Here is a 27,897-nt window from a genome sequence, read left to right as displayed (position 1 = left end):
TAGTTTCTTGTTTATTTAAGATGAATGTTATAACGCTGTAACCTAAAGCTAACCAAAATCTATATTAGGCTATAATCTAAATCAACTTCTATTTAACCCAAAATCGCTAAAATCAGCTTTTTGCATTACATTGTCCTAACTGTAATTCTAACCTAATCGCCTGAAACTAGCTCCATCTTTAACAATGGGCTGCTTAATCTACTTACGATCTAATAGTCACTCGCCTTATTTACTGTCGGATAGGACATCCGATTTTTGTACGATCGAACTGTATCAATTTTGTCTGTAGGCTTGTCTTCCATAACACAACACCAAGCTAATGTCAAGTTATCATTGATGCAATAATTGTTGTAAGCAGTAATTCTTCACATTAGCCAGATTTTGCTTCAGTTGACTCACAGCTAACCGTTAGTGTGTCTGGCTGGTAAGTTGCGCTACCGTTGGATTATTACCCTTGAGCAAAGTATGATCGACGCTTGCTTCTGTTTCATTCTACTGCTAAAGGTATACCAACTTAAGTAGAACAGCGTTTAGAAACACCTTAACCATATTCTTGGCAATAAGGACATTCTATTGCCAGCCCGTACTGCAAATACTGCAACTATTCAATACAATTATATTAAAAATTCTATTTATAGTGTAATGTTAGATACGAGGCATTAAATTATTTAACAGTGCAAAGATATGCTGTGGCACAGTTCAAATCGCAAGGTGATTCATCTGTGATGCATATGCAGCGTTTTTAAAACCAACATCTTCATTCAAACGGTGATTTCTTCGGTTTGTGATAACCAAAGGGAACTGGAGTGTTGTTATTGACAACAGAATTTGATCCATTACTAGTTGGCTCTTTACTGTTAGTGAGTGCTTTATAGGAACTGCTATCATTTCCTTTTCCCGTTAAAGCCATGTTTCGAAGTCGTGGAATCTCAGCAAATGGAATATACGCTTCACCTACTCATGAAAAAAAAGATGATTTCAGGGTAGGGCATATGTTAAAATAAATTATGAGCTTTACACATTTGTTACAATTTTTCACACTAATGATATTGTACTGATGTTTCCTCATTGTATGACTGCGATTGGCAAACAAGTAGCCTTAAATAACACCTCATTAAAACATTTCTTTTTTTCTTCCAAAACACGAAATAATAGACCATGTAGTTAAGCACAATATCAAAAAAGCTCCATAATTAATTCATCTGAGGAAGTTACAAAAGAAACGTTACTTCTGATTAATATTAGAACAACAAAAAAAAACGTGATCAGCCAAAAATATTCAAACAGTTTGCTTGGTTCGTTAGGTTAAAGACCATAAGGTTCAATGTTTACTTTATAAAGCAATATGAATATACCGAGTACACCAAAAAACCTTCTACATGAAGTATATTAGCAGTATGCAAGTTTTGCAGTTCTAAGACGCATAATTATAACATATCATATAAACGTGTATTTGTAGTATTATAAAGTAAAATAAAAAATCAGGATAGAGGATGGCACTCTAGGGTTAACTATTATTTTTTTTCTTTACACAAGCTTTCGCAAGCATCAGCTTGCTTCATCAGGTGTACTAAGAGATGTCGTATGTAGAGAAACAAAAAAATAAAAGTTAACCCTAGAGTACCATCCTATATTCTGATTTTATCATCTTTTATCATTTTTATCATCCTATATTTACAGATTATACTGGGTTAATACGGTTCAGCCACCATCAACTTTGTAGTATTATAAACCTTTACACAGTATAGTGCACAGCTTCTTCATGTACAGTCAGTAACTATGCCTATAACCATACCAAAAGTACTTCATAAATTATTAAAGACGAACTGTATTTAAAATGTGAGTAGCAAGGGTGATGTTACTACACATTGTTTAAAAAGAAAGCAGTGATGATACACATATTATTACGGCTAAGGTTTAAGCTCAATTGTAATCTTTAGAACGATTTAAGCCGTTCTTTAATCTTTACAATATATAGTAATCCTTAAAAATAACAGTTTTAAGTCATTTGTTAAATAAACATACCATGAGGTAAACCTTTCTTTACTCTGCTCCTCTCAGTGTCAAAATAAGTTACATGTTGCTCCCAATGTCGATCGCATGCAGCACATAAAAAGCTTGATACAAACTGACCACATCTGTAAATTGGTAAAAAGAGCATGACTACAAATAAGCGAACAACATACTCTCAAAATAATTAGCAAAACTATGAAAAAGCCATTGTTGAATTGTTGTAGTTTTTGCAATTCAAATGTTGAAATTTCTTAACTTTAGCCAGTCATGTACCTGCAATTTCTGACATTACACTGATGGACTCCAGTTGGTGCATGCTCTATATGTGTGTGCTTACATCTGTTGAGAATATAAAGAATAAGGTTATATGTTAAAATGTATTTTTAAAGAAAGAGCAGTCAACCTTTCAAACTAAACAGCAAGGAGTGCTGACCAAGTAGTCAGTTGACGTGTAGTATGGGGAATGGATTTACCTGCACTTTGCCTTCCATGTGCTTCGGTCATATCCTCTTCTACGCTGTAACCAAAACTCCCCAACATCTTCTGGTCTGGAAGGAACAAATGCAAACACTCTGCATCTACATTCAGAAACTGCACAAGGAACTTGTGATTTGGGACCTAAAATAGAGAAATTGAAAGTTATATGCAGATGAATTAACCTAATTAATTTTTTCGTCATACCACTATACTGCTTATGCTCATTTAGCTTGTGGCCACAAAAACAGAGTGAAGTCTCTGCAACTCTAATACAATCCCATGTGTATTCTGGACATCTCCAGCCAACATATATTCCTAAATAGAAAAAAAACATAAATTTATCATATCGTTTTTCAAGTTGATAAATTTATTGGCATAGGAAATAACAACAACTATGCATTAAAACTTACTTATACAGTAAGCAAATAAATAAATCTAATACAATGCAATCTTATTACCTGATTCCATGGCCTTAATAGCAGCTGCTGTTTCCGGTTCAAACATCTTTTGCAGTCTCTTCCCAAACTTATCTCTATGCATTGATTCTGCCACGGAAATTAATTCTGGTTTTTCTGCAGGTACAATTGGCTGTGCTGTGTAGCCTGAAAATAGATAAATGATGGATGATGCGTTAAATAACTTACTAATATATTATAAAGTACAACGCTCACACTTTGCATACTTCGACGTTGAACTTGCAGTTTGGTTCCACTGAATCCAGCTCGCCCAGGATGGAACTTATCCTTCTCAAGTCCTCCATCACCATTTTCAGATAGTCCTTCGCCAACATTAATAGTCCCTGACGTTACTGGCCGTCTAGCTGGTTTCCCACTGCAAACACAAAAATAAACATATAACATGCAGATATTTTGCAGTTTGAATCATCAAAAATGGCATTTGCTAATAATTACTACTAACTACTTTTACAGAGCAGAGTGCAGAGAATGGGAGCTGATCAGTCGACTAAAGTGAGCATTTTTTAAGAGTTTGCCTCCTGCTTGGATATTATCAAAACATTTTCTGCTTGGTAAATTTAAATTGATTGGTGAAAATTGGGCAAACTTAAACAAAGGCAAGCAGAAAATGGTAAAAAAATTAACTGAGTCTCAACAATTGCCTGTTGGCTGCTACAATATTCACAAGTCATGCAAAAGCTTTTTCAGAGTGAAGATAAGGTTATAAGCAGAAGCATTGCCAGGTTTAAGAGGTGAAAAATTTTCCTCGGTCCAAGGACAAAGATTATTATCGTACAATACGATACCTTACTTGGTTTGAACTATACGGATATCGATTAACCAAGGAAATTTTAGCTATCTGATATCCGGATAAAATTCTGTTGGTTAACCGGATAACCTTTATGCATGATGTTATTAGTGCATTTTTACATTTTTATGCCTTTTAACAAATTTTTAACTCCTCTGTTTTTAGAAATGGGTAGTCTAGCAGAACAAAAGTGGTGTTTGACTCCATGTTGAACTTAATTAAAACCTTAATTCATAGCTCTTAGTCCTCTATTCCCTACAAGACGTTATATGTTGAAAATATTAGCTTTATTGTATTACAAACAATACACAAATCGATTGAAATGCACAAGTAGAATTGTAAGTTATCCTCCAGGCATTTAACAATTTAGTGTAGATGCATTGTAAGGTGAGGACTGAGCAGTTTTCTAAAGAAAGCTGTTTGAGATTGATTGTACGCTTCCGAATTTACTAAATTTAAAAATAAATTAAAAAAAACAAAAATACTAAATTAACATTGAAAATTTGTGAAATTTTGTACACATATGTGGTTTTTTCATGATAAAACTACGTCACACTTCAACATTTTTACAATCGACACATTATATTTTACTATAAATTAGAATAAAAAGGTTGCTTGGTGCTTACTGGTTAGCTAATAAAGAAATGACCGGATAGTGAATATAATTGATATACAAACTAACCCTATGCGATACCAATTACCAATATTACAGCTACAAAACTTTTAAATCACAATAACTTCTTTTAAATGTTGATTTTACGGGAAAATTTCCAATACTAGCACAACAGCACGTGATACTCTGCAACCAACCTTTTCTTTGATTTATCCTCATCAGATGAGCTCTGCATGTTTACAGGTATTTTGGTATAAAATCTAGTTACATTTAATAAGAATTTCTTAAACGTGTTGAAATAACAGTGGCATCAACACAAATCAACAGCAAGAGACAGGTACTTTGTAAAATTAATGCCAGTAGTCAAGTAAAGCCATAAGAACTAGGGATGTATCGAATATTCGGCAAAGGAAAATTGCCAAATTGAATATTGCAATACTTCTAAAAACCAGCCTAAAAATTCTTTCATTGCAAATAAACCATAACAACAACAGATATAATTTTTGTTGCACGTAACAAAAATTTTTAGGATATCATTTACATACCTTTCCATTGCAACTTAACAGTAAAGTAGCCTATACTTTAATTCAACTCTTGTACTTCTGTAATTATAAAAGCTGACATACATTGGCACTGCAATGCAAATACAGTACTTGCAAAGCTAGATTGCAGGATCCGGCCAAAATAATTCATTTACTTTTTCCAAAAATTCAGTTTCACACCGAATCCAAAAAACACAGTTCAGTACACCACTAATGAGAACATGTAGTAAACAATTTTCTTCCAAAGAAAATCCTGACGTTTGAAATGTACAGGAGAGACCTTCTTCTGAAGCCTCATACATAACCTTTTTAGGTGTACTTGATGTTCTGCCTAAGGATCAATGTAGGAACGGACCAAAAATAAGGTTAAAACATGTACTATTGGATGTATCATTTTTTAAAGAAAAGGCCTACGTTTCTAAAAACTTTTGCAATTTTTCAAGTTGCAAAGCAAATGAAACTGTCTAATTCTAAAATGATGTTGCATACGAGGTTGACCTGAAGTAACCCAAATCCGACACTGTAAACAGGTCAGGTCATTATCCTTAATGCAACCAAGTTCATACGCAAATTATTTGTTAAAGTCTGTTTGACACGTTACATGTTGGCCATCGACGTGATTGAAATGTTTTAGGCAGACATTCAACTTCGGTTATTCACATCAATCACATGGAAGGAGCACTTATAATCTATGCATGTTTAAATAGGTTTGTAAAGAGTTTATAAGCGCACTTCTAGAGCGCTATTACAGGCTTTCAGGTGCATGTTTTGAAGTTTTAGCAAGTTCCTGTACAGCCTGCGGATTGCTAGAATACCTTCAAGGAAATGTAAAAAAACAAAATGCTTAAAGCTGTGAGCACAATTGATCAAATGGACACAAAATATATCTAAATACATAATTGTGCGTATTAATAAACATGAAGTGAGCTACCATATTCAATAGAAGCTGCACTTGAGTGAGACCTTGCCAAACTCTGCAGACTGGCACAGGCAGACCAGCCGCAGAACCGCATCTATCTTTTTTAACAAGGGAATGCGTGATCCATGCACTTTCGGTTACGGTGAAATACTATAGGTCTTTCCTGAAATTCTTATATGTGGTGCTGCTAACCACATTCCGCGCAGTTGCTAACGCCTTGCAAAGCCCGGTGATAGTGCCTAATTGTAATGAATGCAGTACTACTGGTATTCGGTAGAAAATTTCAGTGGAAGGACTATTGGCGGAATGCAACTGTTTCGGGGGAATTACCTAATAACTTAACAAATCGGGTACATTGCGAAAACACAATATACTGTTGATGTTGTCTGAACCGTGTTAACCAAATTTTAAATTAAAATAAAAAAAACAGGATATAGTTTGGCACTCTGAAGGTTAACTTTATATTTTTCGACACGAGCTTTCGCAATCATAAGCTTGCTTCTTCAGGTGTACTGTGAAATGATTTTTGATTCTGCGAAAATGATTTCAGGTGTACTACGAAAATCATTTTCGCAGTACACCTGAAGGAGCAAGCTTATGCTTGCGAAAGCTCGTTTCAAAAAATATAAAGTTTACCTTCAGAGTGCCAAACTATATCCTGTTTTTTATTTCAAAATATATTGCATTATATCAATGGTTATATATATCCAGAGGTGGGCAGTTGGTAGGCTTGTAATGGAATGATTGGTTTTGGTTGTTGAACTTGACTGGTTCAGCCACTCCAATACAATGTTTGATTGTCTAATTGTTTATTGCGGTCGATTGTAAATGAGTCTCAAAAGGTCGTTGTATGCTTTTCTTAATCTTGAACTTAATTGTTCAGCTTAGCGCTAATTGTCTTGAGATGATTACAAATTTGTCTATCTTGAAACTGAAGTTCTTCAAGTTGTATGCAACAATTGGTTGCACAAGAATGACAACTGTATATTCTGATTATATTGAAGCTTCTTTGAACGAATACATTTCGTTAAAACATTGGCACAGTAACGGCATAAAGACTTACATGTTGCGACGTTGATCGTAAAAGCAAGAAGAATGATAGCTCATAATGCACGCACAATAACCAGGAAGTTATCGATTACGTCACGCAGTGTTATGCTTCGCTGATTCGATATTTAAAAACGAGAATTCTAAATCTTACTCAATCTGTATATTACTTTTGATTATTATTATAATATTATCACAGGCTCCTTAGAAAGTACATTTGGTAACGGTAACGGTACTTGGCAAAGAATGTATCGACGGTTCCGGTATTCAGTGCTGTTTTAAAAATGTAGTTCGGTACTTTGTCGGTATTCGATATCGGTACTTTTCGTGTAAAAGATGCTGTTGGAAATGCAATATTTGCCACTATTAGGCCCCGGTAAAGGTTACTCCAGGTCAAAAAATATGTGACATTACTCGTTCGCAATTTTACTTGGCATTTCCAGATTAAAGAAGATCAACAGATGCTAAAATTGGTATTAAGGATTAATTATAATTATTTAACATGTGTTTTTGACCACATACTGGTTAAAATTTTGAACTAGTCATGTGAAAAGTACTGAGTACCGCGACTGACTGAAATTTCTTGAAAGAGGTATTTCGGTGCAGAGATGCGATACTTTTTTCCAAAAGTACCGGGTACAGTAATTCGGTACTATAGAACCGCGGCACTGCCCACCTATGTATATATCAGGGGTGGGCAAACTGCGGCTCTCCGGCATGTTTTTTGTGGCTCTTCTAGTCGAATCGTAAAATTTCAAAAAAATTTTAAAGGCTACCAAGAGTACTGTTTATGAACGTTTCTCTCTTCTTCTTTTCCATCTTTAGGCCAGCATTGATGACAAGTTGTTAATTATCCCAATTTAATGATATTTTTCGATTGAGGAATGCAGATATGGAACAATTAAACGACCTAAACTATTTATGACGTCATAAGTTCTTATGACTTGGCTCGTCAGTAAAAATTTAACAACCAAAGCGGCTCTCGGGTTCAAAAAGGTTGCCCACCCCTGGTATATATCATACCGATATCATATCCTATAGCAATGTAATTAAAATAAATATCGTGTAAAGTAAAAACATACCTTACATTTTAGACTTATCCATAATATTTTGAAGTTACCGTATAGTTTAAGACAACTTAAAAAACAATAATTTAACAAGTTATATTTGACCTGGTTTGAAATAGCCAAATTTTTATCTGTTTGAAAGTCATTTGCACAAGATGGTTTAGTTTTGCTAGTGGGTATTCAGAATTTGAGCAATACGGTGATAACCGTATTAAAAAATAGGGCTCGTCCGGGATTTGAACCCGGGACCTCTCGCACCCAAAGCGAGAATCATACCCCTAGACCAACGAGCCGCGCTTTCAAGCTGGTGCTAAATTCTAGCCTTATTTAGATTTATTACTCTTCAACTGAAATCTCAGTGGGAAGCAAACGCATGAAGAAAACATTTGTACTTGTTGTAAAGATTGTAATAAAGCGGACTTTTCTTGATACCAGAATGTAACTACAATAATGTTGCAAATTTAGCTTATATTAAAATGTAGCTAATTTAACAAAAACTAACCCAGCTAATGTTAGCCTTTTCATGTAGTTACATCTATAGTCATCTTACTATGTGTATCGGCTAATTTTGAATGGCGTGTCTCTTACTGCTTTGTTGCGCAAAAAAACTGCAAATATCTTGTTGCAAAGAGTCCATAAAGTCATAATAAATCGTGTAAGTTAACGCCGTGGAGTAATTTTGATCAGAATATACTAATGAACGCGTATAACGGTTTTATAACGTTGTGCGAAGCTATAGGTTTTTTTAGTGTTTTATCACTGCCATAGTCTAGTAAGGAAAACAACGTCAACGTTTAGCTTGCCGAGGTGGGCAGTAGCCTTTTTCAAATTTTTTTTTCAAAAGTTGAGAGGGTATTTCGTTTATTGCATTTTCTTGTATTTGCATTTGTAAATAGTTTTATAAATATAAGAATACGTTTTATTTGAAGGCATTTTAAAAAGGTTTACGTGGCGTAAAAAACAACATTTTGTTTTTCGCGCATTTTGAAGGGAGTGGGCAAACACGGGAATGTTAGACCAAATATTTTAATAAACTTTTGGTTCCCTCTCAACGCAATCCTAAGTACACCTATGACTGATGTGAAGATAAAACCTTAGTTCTTCTACTGTATTTCTTTACGTGGAATTGGAAAGTCGCTAAACCACTTAACAAAACTTTTTCAAAATTTCGAAAATTTTTAGTTTTACCAAAACCGAGATCTGAATGGAAAAGGCTGCAACTATTTCACCGGAAAAAATCGTGTGTTCGAAGCTGTTTTTCATAGTTTTTTGTTAACCTAACTTAATTGTTTTGATATAGTAACCTAGACCTAACCTAAATCTACAGTAACGAACCTACAGTACACGCGGTGAAATAGTCACTTCGAATGAAAAATTATTGTTATTGCCAACGTAAAATCATGCCTTCGTATATAGCCTAATAGCTTAACCCAAGTCTTCTCTCCTTAATCTTGCTTATTACGTTACCAAGTTGGCGTTTGCTATAACTTATATTACACAGGAAAAGTGAATAAAAAACTGTATTAATTATGTAGAAAATTTGAAACCACTTCTAAATTTATTACTTTTTCGTTTTTCCGCCACAGATTTGGCAAATGAAATGGTAGTTGCAAAACAATTTATAACATTAAAATAAATATTTTTTACGAACAATCAGTTTATTAATATCTTAAAAACACAAAAGCTATAATTATTTGCTACAAAGCCTCCTTTCCTTCATTATTGTTGTGTTTGTATGTTCATCAACATTTGGCGGTTCTATGACAGTGCGAGTAGTCAGTTTTTCTTTGCTTTCCAGCGCTCTTCCGTCATACGTACGTTGAATATTAATTATTATCAATGGATGTGGAGCGTTTTGGTTACTTTAGCATTGTAGTGAAAGATTTAACAAATCAACTTACTTGTGAAGTTATTGAATAAGTTTAACAAGAATTAAAAACAAAAACAGTCTCTTGATCTGAGCGATATGGTGGCTCATATATTGTACAAACAAACTTTGTGATAACAATATGGTGTCATTACGTTTACATTTTGCAATAATTGCTTTTGGGCATCGTTTGCAATCGTGAAGTATACACTACCGCACTTTTTGATGGGTACTACGAAACGACCTTCTTACTTTTGACGTATGATTAATGCTATATGTTATTTAAATTGCTGTAATTGAAATTTCCTTTGTTTGTGATCCTAACGTCACATTTACAGTAAAACATTCTGTTCTGAAGGTTATTTCTTTGATTTTCATGAAAGTGTTTTCCCTTTTAGACTAAGTGACTGTAATAGTTGTTGTAACTCTGAAGATTATATAATAGCTTACCATTTGAGTGTGTGTTAACGCTAAACTTGTGCCCCTTTGTAAACTTCTTGTGCCCCCTCTTAAATTAAATGCTAGCTACGGGCCTCATTAAGTCGCGAGAAGTGAGGTCATATATGTTACTAACGGTAGGCTGCTTTCAATATAGACTATACTGAGTCTCCGGCTCTGACCTCCATTAGTTTGTTGATGTTATTATGTTTAAACTTTAAAGTTCATCTTTCGAATTAGTGATTTTGGTAAGTTAATTATTTCGAACTTGATATTTTGCTGAGATATAGGCAATAAGTTAAAAATTAAAACCGTCAGTAGTAAAATTTGTGTTAAAAAAGCATGTAATTGGTTGCGTTGGTTCGAGTTTAGAATAAAGTAACCTATTGACATGTGTTACAGAATTTCACAACTAGACCTATTAGGTCTACGTATTTCAGTTTAGGCTATATAGTGGATTTGGTTGAAATTTTGTAAATGTTGCTATTTTAAAAGTTAACCGAAATACATTAAGAGAGTGATTTACGTCAGATTTTTATCGGTTATATAGTAATAAAACATGAAAATCTTACGAATGAGATCGGCAAAGTCATCAGCACCACAACAGCTTGAGATCTCATATGCGATAACAATCGAATGACATACAAACAAATTAACGTATTATCATGTCATCTGAATATTGTATTTTCAAATAATTTATAGACTATAACTTATAGTTACGGTACTTAGTTTTTGAATACGACGTTGTAGATGTACGAGAGCCGTAGGAAGTTGAATTTCTTTTGGTCAAATTTTTTCTTGTCGGCTCATTCATTGAAAATTTCTTGTTTTTTAAGTCAATGTTATTTGTATTATCCATTGGATTCTGCAAACAAAAGTCTGAGTCACCATTGGTGCTATCAAAAGATTAAGTGAATGTAACCTACGGAATTTGTTTTTTCACTGGTCTGCACACGCTGATTATAATGAAAACTATACAATGACTGAACTGGAAACAAAATACACTTTACGTCAAACAATTTACTCTAGTCCACTATTGATTCATTTGTAAAGTTATTAACATAGCTTCACACCCACCACTTAAAATTTCAATGCTTGTACTTGTTGAGATAAAGCCTTGTTTTTGCGCTTTTATTTCCTTTTAGCTTTGATGATTAATTGCTGATTAAATAATGATCTCCAATCTGTGCTCAACTCCTTGCTAAACTGCTACAACATCTTTCGTCATTAAAGACAAAGATTACTCGGGCGGGATCAAATTACCTTTTGTGACGATAACGTTACACCTAGGCAAAAGAGGTAAACCATGTAAGGTCAAACAAACACACCTAGCATGAGAACATTAACATTTAATACTCCCAATAAACTTTTTAACCTGCAAATGCTTTGAACATGCTAACGAACTATGGTCTCAGGTTAAGCTTTAGGCTTTTAATGGATTCGGCATTTTTCTACACTCTACGTCTACAGTGTGATTAATTTGTCATTAAGGACGATCATGCAGCGAAATTTCGAAGCTTAAACCTACTTGCTCTATAATTCATCTTGTACCATCTAAGAAAGATTTGTGAGTTTAGTTTTTCGAAAAAAACTTTGGTATTGACATATTAACCACATATTTTTTTACGTATAGCAAAATTGTGTCATGTGTCATGTGTCATGTGTCATGTGAATAGGATTCTATAAGCTTACTGATATCATTACTAACTTTTTAGCTCAAAAAAGTGAACGCCCGTTAAAACGAACGTTCTACGCGACTTTTCGTAATGTGTCCACAACGAAGTCCATACCTTTGCCCGGCCGACGAGTAACCGATGACATCGTAACAATGACACAGGTTTACATTTTGCCGTATACTTAAACTAGGCACCGCTCAGTGTGGGCTGAACTTTTTCATTGTGCAATAATTTTTTATAGATGAAACCATTTTACGTAAAATTGGTATCAGTTTCTTCCGAATGTCGTGGAAACTGGAAATAAGTGATAAAAAAACCGTAATGCATGGGCATTTTATATATTCTCCTTGCTAGATTCTAAACGTTGTTGATGACGTCGCTTGACGGCGCTTTCAATTCAAAAATCATTTTGAGCCTGCAACAACTGTTGCAAAAACGTTTGCTTGAGCATTTTTGAGCAATAACATTTTGACAACCCATCAAGCAATATTAATAAAACAATGGAATCTTTCAAATTCGTAACTAGGAACTTCGTGATCAATATACCTTGGTTCGAATGAAAAGTTTCTGTAAATTTAAACAAACTTTGTCGTAATGTTGTGAAGTGTTTCGAAATCGTTATTAAAACATTTAACACTTCATAGCTTTGATTCGTTTTTAAAGGTATTAACTGTATTTTCGGACAAATACATACAGCTCAACAAAAACACAAACATGCTTAGAAAATGTAACACATAAAAGCTATAGCTATCATATTTCCCTGGTTATTTAACTGTGATAAAGTTAAACTTTTAGGACTTGGCAATTGTATCATGAAAATTTTGTCTTAGTGGATGTCCATTAATATTTCAGATTCATGGAGCAAATTATTTTTTATGACTTATAGTCGGGCGCTTATTTTTTTTGTTATCAATGAAATTAAGTCAAAACGAGAACAAATACAAACATTATGAAAAAATTAAAATCGTATATAGTTAATATGGAAAAGATATCAGAACTTGGTGCTTCGATGGAATTTCCCAAGTCACTTTCAACTTACTACGGTGACGTCGATGACGAAATTATTTCTTTCTTGACTTAAAAACGCGTTCCCATATTCCCCTACGCTTAATTTTATACAATGTATTGCAGGCATTACATGGAATATTAGAAAAGCTTACACCCCCTATAGAAGTGTAATGGCCTTTGAATCATAAAGACATAGTTTAGCATAACCATCTATTTTCATCAAATTTTAAAATCATCAAATTAGAAACACGTCGCGGCGCGCGGCCGCGCTTTAGCAGAAAAGAATCGGCAACTTTGACATTCTTGTGTCAAAACATCCTTACACATGCAGTTGTTCTCTGAAGGGTTTCTGTTGTTTCATAGTTTGAAGCTGCACATATAAATCTAGCGGAAAGATAGCCTTCCGCTACAGCACTTGGCAAGCAATTGGAAATGGCAACCAATACTTCTTGTACATTAAAGCATTAATTAATTAATACCACGCTATATGACTTAACTGTATGTTAGCTTAGCTGTGTCGTATATAGTTGTAAAACTGAACTGTATAACGACAGCTTACATCTATAAGCGTAGTTATTCACCGAAGAAAAGTGAACATGCTGAACCGTAACAACAAGGCAAAATTTTATTTGATACATTTACCAATGCTTTTGATGCTAAACGTCTATCAATAGATTAAATTATAGTTATTGAAACAAGAGAAACTAATATTTGTAATACAAGCAAGATAGGTTGTTGTCCAAGAGCTAATTGATATGCGGTTCAGTAATATTCATAACGTTACATTAAATTGTACAAGGTGTAATTTTCAGACTCCAACAGAAAAGCTCTTTTGTAATGCAATGAATGATGTCAGTTTTATTCTTAGTTGTCATTTATTGCTGTTTTCATTGTCTAAATATTAGGTTTGATTCCAGTCGTCTGATTGGTTTCCCGTCTTTACATAATTAAACGGGCAGCTCACAGGATGACAGTTTCCAACTCATAATTCGAAGACAATTCCTTTTGATATCACTTACGTCCACCAGGACCGGCTTTCATTGGAAACTGCGAGTGACGTGTATCCTATTTGTCGTTTACTTTTGGTTTATTTTCCTAATTTGACTACTGTACAACACCGCTGTCATGTCCACCGGGAAAAGAAACTATGGACACATTTGTATTTAATCGTCTGATATATCTTACTAAACGGAGAAATATAAGCATTTTTTTGATGAATCGCTTATTGTTGTCCTCAAACATTTTTAAAGCACTTTTTACCAGTTTATAATTCAAAATAACACAAGTTGTCCAGCAAACGCGAAATTGATCCCACTATTTCCCGTTACGTCCTTGTGACAGCACTGAAAGTTATAAGTTCTGGGAAAACACGCTGAAAAATATATACGGGTATAGTAAAACAAAGTTTCAAATGACACACGTGGCAGTCAAGTTGGAAAATACTCAGTGTCTTCATAAAATTATAGCTCGTTAGTAAAATGTCAGGCACTAACTTGATTACGTTTGGCAGAAAGTGGAAATAAATATACGATTCAATCTTTTAAATATAAGCTAACAAGTTTAAATCAAAGACAAAAGCAGCTTGAGAAAGTCAAGTGATCGCCGGGTTACACACTGCGGTAAAAATGGGTTGGATAGAAGTCGAATCAAGGTAAACAAATGGACTTAAAGTGCCAGCGCAGCTGCACATAGTTAGTCTGAAACATGAGGTGAATCGGATATTTTTTCTGTACTTAACAGACTTCTCCATCCGAGACGATTTGCTGGCTCAGTGAGGGTGGCAATTTGATACTTTTACGCATTGCTTAAGGTTAAGATGTGTTAAAGGTTACGATTATAAAGTTATGGGTTCTGTTATGATATTTTGTGGAAAAGGTTTCTAGGAAATTATAAGTCTGCAGCGATGCTATTTTAATTCTTTTGTTTCAATATGATTTTAAAGAAAAACTTACTTTTTCCTGTTCTTAAAATAACATGAAATGAAATAGAAATTCGACAACAGAACAAATATTTGTACAATTTTCGATGCAGACAAAATTCTTTTAGAAAAGATGCATTGAAAGCGTTCATTGTATCGACGCAAACTGCGTTCATCGATACAATAAATGCCTTGCAAGTATAAGAGATAACCTTTGGAAGTAACGCTTGGAACCTTCGTTTTAAGCAACCGTAGCAGAAACGCTGTCGCCTATCACCGTTTAACGACAAACATTTTGGGAACTACTTCTGCTCTCTTCACTTTATACTATTGTTATCTTCACGGTCGGGGTCTCGGAAGCGTGTGGGGATTGAGGAACGCTTAATTATTTTTTATCTTGATACCATGCACGTGTTCTTCCAGCTTGGGTTCGAGAATATCGGTCCCTCTTGCCCTAATATGGAAATTCCTGTATCACGTTTTACAGCACAGAGATTTACTGGTACTTTGGTTAGAACTTATCTATCTCTGATACCGTAGCTTTCATTATTAATTAGTAATGAACACATTGGTTTTGTCAAATTTAGGTTTAAGTTGAAGTTTTTATTTTCCTATGCTTAAGCTATTTCGGAGCTTTATGACCGATCAATCTTGAATACTTCTTTATCAACTCCTTTGTAGTTTTGCTGCTTGTCATCTATTTCAGCAATTAAGTAACAAAAGCGTTATTTAAAGAATTTAATCACCAGTTGAGCATCTTTTGTTGTTGAAATTACGCCTGGTGGCAAACATGGTATTTAAAAGCGTTTATTGTTTAAACAAAGTATATATAGATTATAGAGTAAGGAAGGATTTCAAGATTATGATGGTTAGTGATGCTTACTTCCAAAATTCCACCATCAACAGCGAAACAACTCACTAAAATCGCCTAGTTGCGGTTTATTGTACAGTATCCTTGTGCTAAGCTGTCATTTGTTGCTCGCATCAAAGGAACTACCTATCATTTTTATAGGTCTCTTTTCCGATTTAGGATTGACGCTCTCGTCATAGATGTTTCCATATAATGTATTTTCGGCTTTAAATTAATGAAGTTGCGGACGTTTTTTCTGTACCAAGTTTAAATATTGTAAGAATGACTACAGCAATCTCTTAGTATGTTTGTTGATAAAACACCCGATTAAGCCAACATACGGAAGACTAGACCTAAGGCTAAACAACCGGCCAAATGGTTCAAAATCTGACAATACATATAGCTTAATACTTCATCCGACATAGATTTAGGGTGCTGTTAAACGTCATTAAATTAATACCAAACTGTAAACCAAATTTTTCTGGAATATTTGAACTTATTCTATTGAGTTTAATTATATGTTGGCAAATTATGTAGCAGTAAATGGAATGATGAGATGTTTATTTTACATCGTTTAAAACATCCAACAAGACTGTCAGCTCGGTAGCCGAGTTGTTCAAGCGGTGGCTATAAATGCTGATCAGGTACCGTGTTCGATACCAAGTGACGCCATACGGATGTAATGCCCTTGGGCGAGGCATTAACGGCACTTGGACCTGATCGACAGTTCAGAATACTGTAAAAGAAATGAAAAACCAAAGTAAAAACAGTGTGAAAATTGGAACTGGCACAAAGGCTAGCTCGGTGTCCAGTGCTGGAGCAATGAGGAATCATCGCCAGGTGCCATACAGAGACTTCCATATCCTACCATTTAAGAAACACGTTAAATTCACGTTGATCGAAAATATTGTTAAGATTCTTTTCACTTTTCTATCGTTTTTCGCCGCCGTTTAATTTGAACTAACAGTTGTTTTAAGAGTCTTCAACCACGATCTTTTACACATTTCTTGATCCATATTCTGAAAGAGGAAAATTTGTTTGTCGACTTTTGATTGAATGGCACTTCCATGTGTGTGACCTTGACGTTGAAACCATGACACATGACACGAATTAGATTAGTGTCACGAAGTAGTTACGTATTGTACGTATTTATAGGCCTTAACTTGTAATTTTTATGAACTAGGGCGAAAAGTCTGAATAAAAAACCGCCGGTGATTTTATACAACAAACATTGCTAGTACGTGTATTTGTGTAAGTATGTGTGAGTGTGTGTGAGTGCGTTTTTTTTGTTTCACATTGAATATAGGAAACATGTGTTTACGGTTTGATTGGGTCAACACTTGGGGTGAAACTTAATCATGCTTCTTAGTTTTTGTACGGTTATATCGTATAGCATCATGAATCAGCTTGGCTACTTTTGTACCTTTATACAATATGTTGTAAACAAGGTCTACAACCTTTGCTTCAAACACAAATTTATTCTGCATAAAACCCTTCACACTTTAGCAGCAAGTGTTCTGCGGAAGGGGATGCTGATGTGTTTGTGTAAATTATCCCGTTTCTGTTGAGGCTGTAAGCAAGACGGTTTTTAATACCAACGACACAAACTGAATTGATACGAAAAATTTAAGGAAGGATATTTTTGGAAATGCTTCTTAGTTTGGAGTTCCATTTCGAAAAGGTATATCTATAGCAGATGATCAAGGTGCGGCTGTGATTGACCTTACTCTCAAGTGTCGTTTTCAGATCGAAGACAACTTTGAGTGTCGTTGTGACCTTTTAGTCGGGTATTGCGCCATCACAAACACAAAATTTGAAGAGAAAACTTTAACAAAATCTGTCTTTTCGTCCTGGAAAGATAAACATAAACACCAAACTTTGACATTATACAAGTTGAGTGATAAAAATAACCCTTGGCTTTAGCATATGTTAGAAAACACCGAAAAAGCAATGGGTTTACAGTCATATTGAAATCTTTATCAGGAACTTTATTTATAGACTGAAACTGAACTTTAAAATTTTGACGCAAGGAATGCTGGTATCACACAAGTCCTCTTGTTCTCATGAACAATCGTCAATAAATCTGCTTGAATATCTATAGATTTAACTTACTTGACCTCTATAATGACATCATTATTGATTTATAAGCTTATACATTATATGCAATGCTATATTAGCATTGTCATGTAGTGACAAGTAGGAATATATTGCGCTTAAGCTAAACGTAAATTGTCCTGTATTACTTTTCTGTTAATTAAAGTGTACAGCTTTATAATACGTTTCTAACACGTTTAGTTATATTTTGAAAACATGGCCAGTTTTGGAATACAAAACAGATCTAGAGTTTCTTGAGGAAAACAAAGCAAAAACTGTTGAAACCAACTACGTATATTATCGTAATGTACTATCGTAATCCATATAATCCATGTTTTTTATTAATAAACTGCACTCTTTTTAGCGATAATAATACACTTTATTAAACACGGATTGTAGAAAATATTCTAATACAAGGTCGGTTAGACATTTTTGTGCAAAAATATATTGTATATACTACTTCAGTTTGCCACAAGAATTTGTACAGATGTATTACATTTTCATTTGCTAGAATTAAAAGACTTACAACTTGGTGTCACATTTTACTGTAATTTAGAATTGTGTAATTAGATAAGGACATCCCGTTACAATGCCTTCGACAAGTTAAACAAAATAGAAATACGCATTTCTTCAAAAAAATGTTTTCGTATGGGTACGCTTCGTACTTTCATTTCTTTGATGCTCTTAGCTTTTGAATCACAACCTCACATACTGAAGTTATTTCAAAACGTTTCCATGTGTATTTTTTATTTATCTTTCATCATTAAGTATTTTAGTTGATATAAATTTGGGAATAGATGTGGTAATTATAATTGTCAGTGACCAATATTTAACACGAAGGCTTAATATACGAAAACGAACGTAAGGTCAAAATGCATTGAATTAGATTGTCATAGATTGTGATATTCGCTTACCCCGGGGGTATATAATTATTTTCACTCGTATACTTTGTGTTTTTACTGTCCATATAAATATAAAACAAAACGGAAGCCTAAATATTTCGGACAATGAAGATACTTTTAAGTACAATTAAATCGGTTGGTGTCAAGTTTTTTTCGAAATAATTTTGTTGAATCCCAGTTGAAAAACAGTAAATATACTTAAATGGTGGAGTATTTCTAATTTATCGAATCGTGTTTATGCAGGAATGTTCAAGCTGAAATATAAAAAGCCCTTTTAGTTAATCAGCTTTTAGAATGTGTGCTAAGTGGCTTGTCTTACACAATATTTCGATCCGATACAATTTTAGTTTTGTCCATGACGTAATTCGTCGTCGCCATCTTGTTATACCACTTTACTTAGCAGTGGTGCAATTCTCCTAAAAGCTCCTTGACGGTTTCGATTTGACGTAAAACTTGTAAAATCTCCTTATTTAGACATTAGTTCTTAGTTCATACCCACTCGCGTACAGTGCTTCTGGTCTGACGTTTGAGAATGTTCAACTTTTCTTCTAAAATGTGACAAATTTTTTAATTTATCAGGTGATGTAATCTGAAATGTTTTGTCATCTTTATTACGGCTTTTATTGTGCTATATCATCTTTCTAAGACCATTACTGAGAAGGGAACAACAGTCACAATTTTGTTGTTACTCCGAGCGTCGGGTTACAAAATTTCACTTAGTTAGTTGCATAATGTTGCAACAATCTCTAATGGGTTGGAAAGAAGAACAGACGTATTCATCGGCAAAAGACTCATATCGATTTACATCCATTGGTAAGGGGCACAGAGTGCTCTTAACTGGTGAATCATTCATGAGGTACAGGGCCTTTTTGCAATGTGTATTGAAGTCACACTTATAGTTTGGTTACCTTTCTACAACAGGCCACATACCGTATGCTCTGATAACGCTCACCTTTGCGACGCCGAGTCATTCAGGCGTGTCGGACGCTTTTTTGTTAAAGGAAAAAGGGAAACGAGAACTTACTGTGGTGTTCTTTTGTCTTTATTACGTTACGAAAGGTGGTGATAGTTGTAGGATTGAGAGGTAAATGCATTAGACGGGGCATTAGTTTGGACGTAGTGTGAGGTTAGCGTGGACTGCAAGTATGATAAATGGTGTCAAACCGTTTGTACTCATTAATGCTATAAATGGACTTCACATCAGTTGAGAATCGCTTAACTGTAATACTGTTTAATATTTCGACAGTCATTGAATTGTAGTTCGCATTCACTAGAGTAGGAGACTAATAGTTGTTAACCTAACGAAACTGCGTGAATCAGTGTTTGTTTGCAATAGGTGTCGTAATAATTCCCAATATATTCGTTCGCTTGTCGCTTTTACAGTACTGTGTTTAGAAGAGCTCTTATATGCAAGATAAAAACATTTCAGTGGCAGTAATACGTTGTGGAAATGGACGTTATATCAACACTGCCTTCTACAGTATAAGCTTTTAGTTTGTTGCATGTGGTCTTCAAAGATATCGCGTAACTTTGACACAAGCTTTAACGTGTTATAGCTTGCAAGAAAAGTTGTTTTACATTAGTGACTAAACCTGCTTCAATATGATTTGACTTATGAAATTCAATTTAGTGATATATTGTTGTACGTACAGCGAACCCTTTTTGTTGGCATTGTAAGCAAGTTCTTAAGCAGTACAATAACGTCGTGCATTAACGATTAGTTGAGCAAGGGAAGGCCTGCGGCAAATACCTGCTGTTGATAACAATCAACGTTTTGTCGCTGGTTGTCGGTTAAGGGACTCAGGCTTTGCCCATAACCGCAAACTTCCCAGTGATCGTTTTTTCTAAGGTTGGTTGATGATCATCCACAAACAGTGATTGTAGCACGTTTTCTTATCTTGATTGGTGAAGGTAAATCCTTTTCAGTCGCGTGCACGGTCTGTTCGTGGGTCAGTATTGATTAGTTTCTCTCGCCGCAAAACTAAGGATTAGTCACGGCGCTTATTTTGTCTTCGCCTTTCTATAAATCTTCTTCATGAACCAAACGCCTTACTTTTCTATTTTACGCCTCCAGGGACCCATAGCACGATTCAGCCATTTGCTCAAATTATATTCATTAAAAACAAATGGTCAATTTCGCTGCACATTCAATGCAGAACAATAAGCGATAAGTAGAAATTACTGCGTACTGTGTTTAAAAGATCGTAACGCACAATTACCGTAAAAACAGCGACATTCTCAAGTCAGTGCTATGATGTAATTCTTAAATCATTTTGTTGCGGCAATAAGTTTGAGTCCGCAGCTGAATTTTAAGTGCAAGCGGAAATTAAATAGACAGTTGTCTGGCCGTTAACGTCACAGGTTTATTACGTGCGTGTTTCCGTACGATCGCTGCATTGAAAATTGTTTCAAAATCCTCCATAGCAGGTGTTCTAACGATGAATGTTTATTATTTCCGTATTGCAGCGCGCCGGGAATAGTATTGGCTTGTTGAGATGTGTAGTGATTGCGATACTTGACACATGAAAGTTTTTCTTCGCAAAGCATGTTATTTATTTACACATAATTATTGTTGTTGATTTGCCATATTTTTTTAAAACGAATGCTTGTTTATTGTGCGTGGCGTGCTAAGATGTGAAAAGCGCCAAATCGCAATAGAAGTTGTAAACTTTATCACAGACCGTCAAACAAATCAAACAATCTTACTACAACTAGTGCTTCCTTCCTTTATAAGCGTGGGAATGTAACGACATTGGAGTCATTCTTGTTACTTTCTTCATCTGACACATGCGGCGGCATCAACCTGAACGGAAAGCACTTACGTTTTCAATCGCTCAAGAACTTACGTCACGCAACATATGTTATTTTGTAGGGGTGGTTCTACTGAAGTTATGAAATTGTTTGTGTCGTTGTGCTTGTCCGGTGATCGCAGTTTCAATCGAAAAACAAATTTTTGTCGCATTAATTTTAGTTTCGCCTTGTCCTGTGTCTGATTTGTCACACTTCGGCGCGAAATTTCACACGACGCGGAAGAAATCAACACTCTTTTTCGCTGTTTTTTGTTCATTTCATTCGGTAATCTGTTGACGATGCTAACATAATGGCAACGTATACATTGACTACGCCATGTTTTAAGCAATAAAAATTTGGTTGCTATAAGTTTATAAATGAAATGTCCGTTAAAAATAAACTCAGAAAACATGGTTTATTTAAGTTAAACCGAAAACATGTTGTTTTATGTTACATATTTTGTTTGGAAAATGATATATATACTCTCAGTTGCGATTGGTAATGCCCCGGTTATTAAAGGTGTCATGCATCACCATGCAAATACGCAAGGAATTCGCACCACTAAATTGACTTAACCCTATCCACGTCGAGTTTTCGCTGCCAGTTTTAACTTATTACTTTGACATATTTGTCATCTATTTAATTGTGACTGGAAGACCTTTGCAAATCAAAACGTTTTGGCCGGAAACCAGATTTCACACCATGCTCGTAAGTCGCTTGCTACACCTGGACAACGTTTGTTATTTACGCGCAAATCCGCAGTCCATTCGTGTCAGGAAGCTACGATGTTTAAGCCTGCGAACATTTGCCAAAGTTGAAGTCGCTTTTTACAAAACGTTTCGAAATCGGGGACTTTATACGAAACGTCGTATTTATGCGTTTGGTTACGGCCGAAAGCTGGACGCCGTGCTTACGAAAGAAATATTGTACTTGCACAAAAGAATCTTAAATTCGTGTATACCCGAATAGAATAGATATATAATAAGCAGAAGACAAATATAGGCAGCATTGACAAAGACTGTAAATTGAGTACTACGCGTTTCCTGATGGCCTCATTTTAGAAAATGTGTGTGATCAAATTAAAAGGAGCTATTGTAAATTACTATGCACGGCAGATATTGGAATTAATAACACAAAAAATTTAGGGAATGGTCATTAAGGCTGCAATTTTCTTTTGTGACATTATAGTTTCGTGACTGATAACTAATCGTGTTAAACCGCAAATAGCGACGGAATCTGTGCTTAGACACCGCACTTAACACTGTTGCCAAGGAATAACGCGCTGGTAATCTCGCTGCACGCAATGAAGTTTATTAACATATTCATTCTGCCGCTGAGTCCAATTATATGAAAATAACATTCGTCGAATTTTTTGTTAATTATTTAACAGCCATGATTTTATTTAGACCCATATTAAGTGTATGATTCTTTTCTCTTCACGGTGATTGTCGTTTATTGAATGAATCCCATTTCTTGGAGAATCAGGTGCACGTAATGCAATTAACCCAGTATTTGTTTAACCTTTAGCAATTGCCTTTACAATCATTTGAAAATTGATCTGAAAATAAATCTTGATTTGAAGCTATGATTGAACCGTTAATTGACATTTGGATTGCATTGCGTATGATATCTTTATCAGGACTAATATAAGAGTTTAATAACCAATGGCGATAGCCGGTGTCCACTCGCCACCTATTCTTGGTCAGGAGAAAATTCTTGAGCCATCCATCCCTAAAAAGTCGTTTAATTTATTCCCACGCGCACATGACCTGTATGTTATACGTCGTCAGATTCTGACGTAATCCTCCCGTTGGTATGTGTTTGTTACATCGGGCATCGGGGCGCATTACAAATCAGTTTTTGCTTTAAATGCTAGCTGCTTCCTCTGCGTGTATATGACTGATTGAGTCATTTCAGAACACTCAAAACTTTTTTCTGCGTTTTGAAGTCGTATATATAAACGCCACGTTTCATTTTCACTGCGTCATTTGGTTCGCCAAAGCTACGAGATTCGACTAGGCGGGCTTCTGACAAATATGCTGTTACAGGGCATCAGTGTTGGGCTTGCGCTTACGGTTTCGTTAACCTTTTTTCAACATCGCACCTGCGAAAGATAAAGTTTGCTATAAACGTGCAGGATCTAAAAAGGGACTAGAATCAAGTGGAATTTATAGCTTCAGTACAACAATGGATGGGTCAGCGGAGTGTTCAGTTGCGTGAGACGGCGCACAGATATAGATTGAAAGGCAAGAAACTTGAATGCGCGACGCAGTGGTTTCGGAAAAAAATCTCCAATTAAACGTTTAATCAAACAAAGTTCAAGTTTAGATCTGACCTATCTCAGATACGCTATCAATCGAGATCACAGGACCACCTTTGTGTTATCTCGTTCTATTTCAAAGGTGTCTAGTACAGTACTTTCTTTAATGAAACCGCTTATTCAAGGCAAAGAAGTTTGTCGGTATGTTTGTGTGAGTGTGTAAAACTATTTTGTTATCCAAATATTTCTTTTTGTAGGCGAGTTTTAAAGATTCTCGGAAATCGTACTATTTGCTGAAATAAATGTTACATCTTTCTTATTCGGAATAAGTTTCACGTTCTTTGCATTTTTGGGAAGCGTTATTCCTGCTGCACCTGAATTACCCAGTGGATTTATTTCTGGACTTTTATTGAAGCCTAGCACTCCCGAGCAGTGGTAATGGAAGCCACTTACAATTCAACGAGTCCGGTGGAAGAAATTGCCGGATTACGCCAGTACCGTGGACTTACGGTTCGTGCCCTTCAGCCTCATGGAAGAAGGTCCAAGTTCACACCTCGTGGTCGATCAAAGCAAATTTGCAGATCTCGAGTAAGCCATCACTCGAAAAATATGACAAGCGCACGACAGGCAAAACAATCAAGTTATCGCGGCGATTGGGTGACTGAAGACCAGCTGCCTTCGAAGCTCATCCAAACAAATTCTTGTGACGATGCGGTGACGAGAAGTGATGATTTACATTATTACAATTGCTTCAAAAAGCAATCGCTTCTAAGCCTTTTGAGCCTACCGAGATTATCGTCAGGTTCTTGTAAATCGAGACCATTGATGTTATCTACCAGTCGTCCTAGGATGACCACACTCACTATACTGATCGTCCTGCTCTTATCTCAGCTATCTTTTTGCCTTGCTGGAATCACATATGATGCTAAACACCCTCTTACAAGAACCGATGGTAAGTAATATTTCCTTTTGAAATAAGTGTTACTGTTAGTTTTTATATGCCTCGCAACAATATTGAACTAAAACTTGAATTTCTAATCTAGTAGCATATACATTCAGTTTGCATTAAATTGTTTTTAACTTTTTTTTCTCAGGGTCATCCAACGTGTATCGTACTTTCACTGGCGATGGCCCCGTGGGCTCGACCCACATTGCACGTTATGGAAATTCGGTTTCTCCTCGATCATTTTTACCTGACACCACTTCTTCAGACTCCGGCCCATTAGATTTTCAGACAATGAGAGTGATTCCAGGCTGGGGACCCCACAACACCGATGTACTGCTGGTCAGTGGAAGGTGGGAAACTTTCTATTTCTTGATTTTTGTGTTCCATGTTTGCCGTGTGAGAATGTTAAGTATTAACACTAATTTGCCAAAGTACTACGCATTTTTGCTCTTCAACCTTAAGAAGAAGGTGTAATAGAGGAAGTGCAGCGTGTGATTAGGCCCGAGAAAGTAAAACTGAAAGAACATATTAGCATACCTTTTATTCTTAATTGTAAGACCATGATATGTGTTATTGGAATTGGACTGTGAGACGTGCCCACACTTTCCAGGCGTTTCGACGTGCTGAAGCTTTTTATAAAATATATATTACAATACGAATAGTCATGCCCGACATTCTCTGCCAATCTGTGAAGAATCGCGTGCGGGCGGAGGTTGTTTTACCTATTCTTTTCATTGTCGTGGCCCTTAAAAGATAAGCCATTATCTGTTAACACGCAACAGTAGCTGTGACCCACACATATCAGTTTTCACGTCGTCTGAAACTTCCACTTTATGTCAGTGTATTAATTCAGCTAGAGCTGGTTCCGTACAAAAATTCGTCTAGGGTGTAATGACTGAATTCTTTTGTGGTTTGGAGTCCCCGCCTTTTGGTTTTCTGGGCTTTTTGATGCTAAATTACGCAGTCAATTGACAATAAGTCATTTTGGCCATACGTTGAGTATCGTTTACCTAGTTTTCTTTACGGTGACATGAATTCATTTACTATAGTATGCTTTTATTGCCATGTGGCATGTTAATGGGAAATTACAAAGACGGTATTCCGATTTGAAAAACTTGTTTTTGTCAAGAAAAACATTTTCCCATGGCCATTCTTTAATCATACAGAGAGTCGGCCCATTTCCCAGTTTTAGAATGACTAAGCGTGCCTGGGATTCTTTTCTGCTGCTATGCGTCTTATCATTGCATGCTTATTTATTGGAACAACAGAATCGTGCGATTCTGCTAAAGCAAACCGTTTTATTCCCGCTTTCCCGCAATGTTGTGACAGATATTTCAATTAGCGCAAATCGGTTAGCGAAATAGCGGCACACGGAATTTTCTTTGGCAGTTTTCTTTAGATCTCTTAAGGATCAAACAATTTCCGGTTAGGAATAGGCTCGTGCGACGATCGGGTTCAAATGAGATTTATTCTGACGCACATTTGAAAAACTTACTTTCATGACGTTAATGTGACATCATAATTCATAAACATATAAGCAGCAATATGGATTCCTTTAGGTGTGGGTTCTACCCGTTGTTTCTTGTGAAACTCAGAATTAAACCAGAATACTTTAGCTGATTATTATTTTGGATCATATTTTGTGTCCTTCTGCAGTTCTAGTGTATCAGCAGATATGTGTTTTTGTTTGTGCAATTTCGCTTAGTGGAACTTGGATTAAATATTAAACCACGCAGGTAACCATTTACACGGACTTTTGAAAGGTCAACTCGCTTGTAACTTTGGAATTTTAGTTTGGTATTCGAGTTGCAGCTTTACTTACTCGCGCGACATAAATAGCAATAGATATCGACTGAATAGGTCGTGTAGTTACGATGGAATTGCCAAGCGTACTGGACGTTTACCTTTCTTTTGTATCTTTTAATTTACGCGAAGGATGGCGCACGTTAGGTTATTTGAACGTGTCCCCTCTGGGATCAACGGTTGTGGCCCTATTTGGCCGACGTGCTTAGATGTGGATTTCTGTTATAACGTAATTTAATATGGTTCGTTAACTTCGGCCTTTAGCTTGATTACTTTGAAGGCGCCATGTTTTCGTTTATTAATTTAGTGTGGTCTGTAAAGGTTGTGCAAAACTTGGTGGGAGCAGCTGTTTATTTATATGGTTATCCTTAGTTTTTTTTAAAGGTGCGTTTTAACTGAAAGAATATACGCATAAAATTATATATCAAACAAATAAGCAAAACAGGGGCTAGCATGTTTGACGAGTGCGATATTTATTGGCTTAAGGTTTGCCTCATTTCCATAACATCCATCTTACTTAAGACAAAAAAACTAATTTTTCCATCAATGTCAGTCGTTATACAGGCTTCATATATCGTCGGCTTACTTAGCTCTCTCATGACCTTTGCTTTTCAACATTTATTTATTACGAAGTTCCCGCAAGCCAACCCGTGTGACGTCAGCAAAGAGTGACAGGTTACAGAAACGTAGGCTGTAGTCTCGTGGTAACTGCTCGGCATACTGCGCCAACACATGATCCTATGCATTGAACACGGCACGGAGGACGCCACCCGTAGCGGTGATCTCAACTGTTTTCTTTTTTCCAAGTCGTACTCATAATTAAAACTCAGCATACGTTGTGGCGTCTAATAATTAACTTCCAAACCTAAAACCTTCTCTAACCTACCACCCACTGAGGCGGTCATAAGGTATCCCTAAACAAAAGTATGATACTTGTTTGACTTACGATGTACTCCTTTAAAGTTCAGTAACTCAATCCGGTAAGCGCTGGAATCCAACGGGTTATGTCCCACTTATCTTCTGCCATCAGCCCGCGAAAAAAGCTGTGGTTTTTCGAATCAAACGGAGCTTGCGAGTAGAGCCAGTGATTGGTTTGTGGATGTGGTTGTATATTGTCCGAAATTCGGTTAGGAATAAAACATTAACGGTATATTTTCAAAAACAATTCACCTTTTAAAACTCTGTGTGTTATATCAGTAACATTTTTAGTAGATTACTTATATTCGCTGCACGTACGTCTTTATCTCTTATTTATGGGAAATCTAGCATCTTTTCGTCGTTGTTATGCAGTATTTGCGCAATCACACTACATTTGTGCGAAATGTTTTGCTTTTTTGTAGCTTTATCGAATTGCTGTGAAGTATCGTTGGTGTATAGTAGGAACAAATCCTGTTTTATTATCAC

At 35.7% G+C, this 27,897-nt stretch overlaps 2 protein-coding genes and 1 non-coding gene across 9 annotated transcripts in view; 1 reads left to right on the top strand and 2 right to left on the bottom strand.

Annotated features, from left to right (window-relative positions):
- Positions 1-588: 588 nt before the first annotated feature.
- LOC143446710 (protein FAM221B-like) lies at positions 589-11,441 on the bottom strand. 3 transcript variants are annotated; one of them, XM_076946468.1, is made up of 9 exons: positions 11,324-11,441; positions 10,972-11,111; positions 3,173-3,321; positions 2,949-3,092; positions 2,695-2,805; positions 2,487-2,631; positions 2,287-2,352; positions 2,026-2,138; positions 589-954 (listed from the first exon to the last, which is right to left on the bottom strand). In XM_076946468.1, exons 2-9 carry the CDS (start codon positions 11,103-11,105, stop codon positions 758-760), a joined length of 1,059 nt encoding a protein of 352 aa, XP_076802583.1. In that variant the 5' UTR covers positions 11,106-11,111; positions 11,324-11,441; the 3' UTR covers positions 589-757. The 3 variants fall into 3 exon arrangements, with proteins under 3 accessions (XP_076802583.1, XP_076802584.1, XP_076802585.1); XM_076946469.1 differs by lacking the exons at positions 10,972-11,111; positions 11,324-11,441 and adding exons at positions 4,564-4,626; positions 4,912-6,105; XM_076946470.1 differs by lacking the exons at positions 10,972-11,111; positions 11,324-11,441 and adding an exon at positions 4,912-6,103.
- Positions 8,163-8,234, bottom strand: Trnap-ugg (transfer RNA proline (anticodon UGG)). The gene has a single exon. It is a non-coding gene; the product is annotated as a tRNA-Pro (tRNA).
- Positions 11,442-24,000: 12,559 nt separating the features above from the next.
- Positions 24,001-27,897, top strand: part of LOC143445033 (uncharacterized) — a 28,409-nt gene continuing 24,512 nt past the window's right edge. For all 5 annotated transcript variants that reach the window (XM_076943834.1, XM_076943833.1, XM_076943832.1 and 2 more), the window contains exons 1-2: positions 24,001-24,696; positions 24,839-25,040. In XM_076943834.1, coding sequence (XP_076799949.1) covers positions 24,183-24,696; positions 24,839-25,040 — 716 coding nt within the window. In that variant the 5' untranslated portion in view covers positions 24,001-24,182. The remainder of the gene's footprint in view (positions 24,697-24,838; positions 25,041-27,897) is intronic.

Source organism: Clavelina lepadiformis, chromosome 2 (genome assembly GCF_947623445.1).
Source record: "Clavelina lepadiformis chromosome 2, kaClaLepa1.1, whole genome shotgun sequence".
NCBI lineage: Eukaryota > Metazoa > Chordata > Ascidiacea > Aplousobranchia > Clavelinidae > Clavelina > Clavelina lepadiformis.
Note: the sequence above shows the minus strand (reverse complement) of the source record. Positions and strands in the feature narration are given on the sequence as shown.

What these genes read in the sequence shown, in the direction of transcription:
- LOC143446710 (XM_076946468.1), bottom strand. Translation starts at nt 11,105, where the DNA reads ATGGATAATACAAATAACATTGACTTAAAAAACAAGAAATTTTCAATG. An exon ending in ACTGCAAGTTCAACGTCGAA is followed by an intron (nt 3,093 to 3,172) that starts GTATGCAAAGTG and finishes ATCTATTTTCAG; the next exon opens with GCTACACAGCACAGCCAATT. An exon ending in ACATGGAAGGCAAAGTGCAG is followed by an intron (nt 2,353 to 2,486) that starts GTAAATCCATTC and finishes TATTCTCAACAG; the next exon opens with ATGTAAGCACACACATATAG.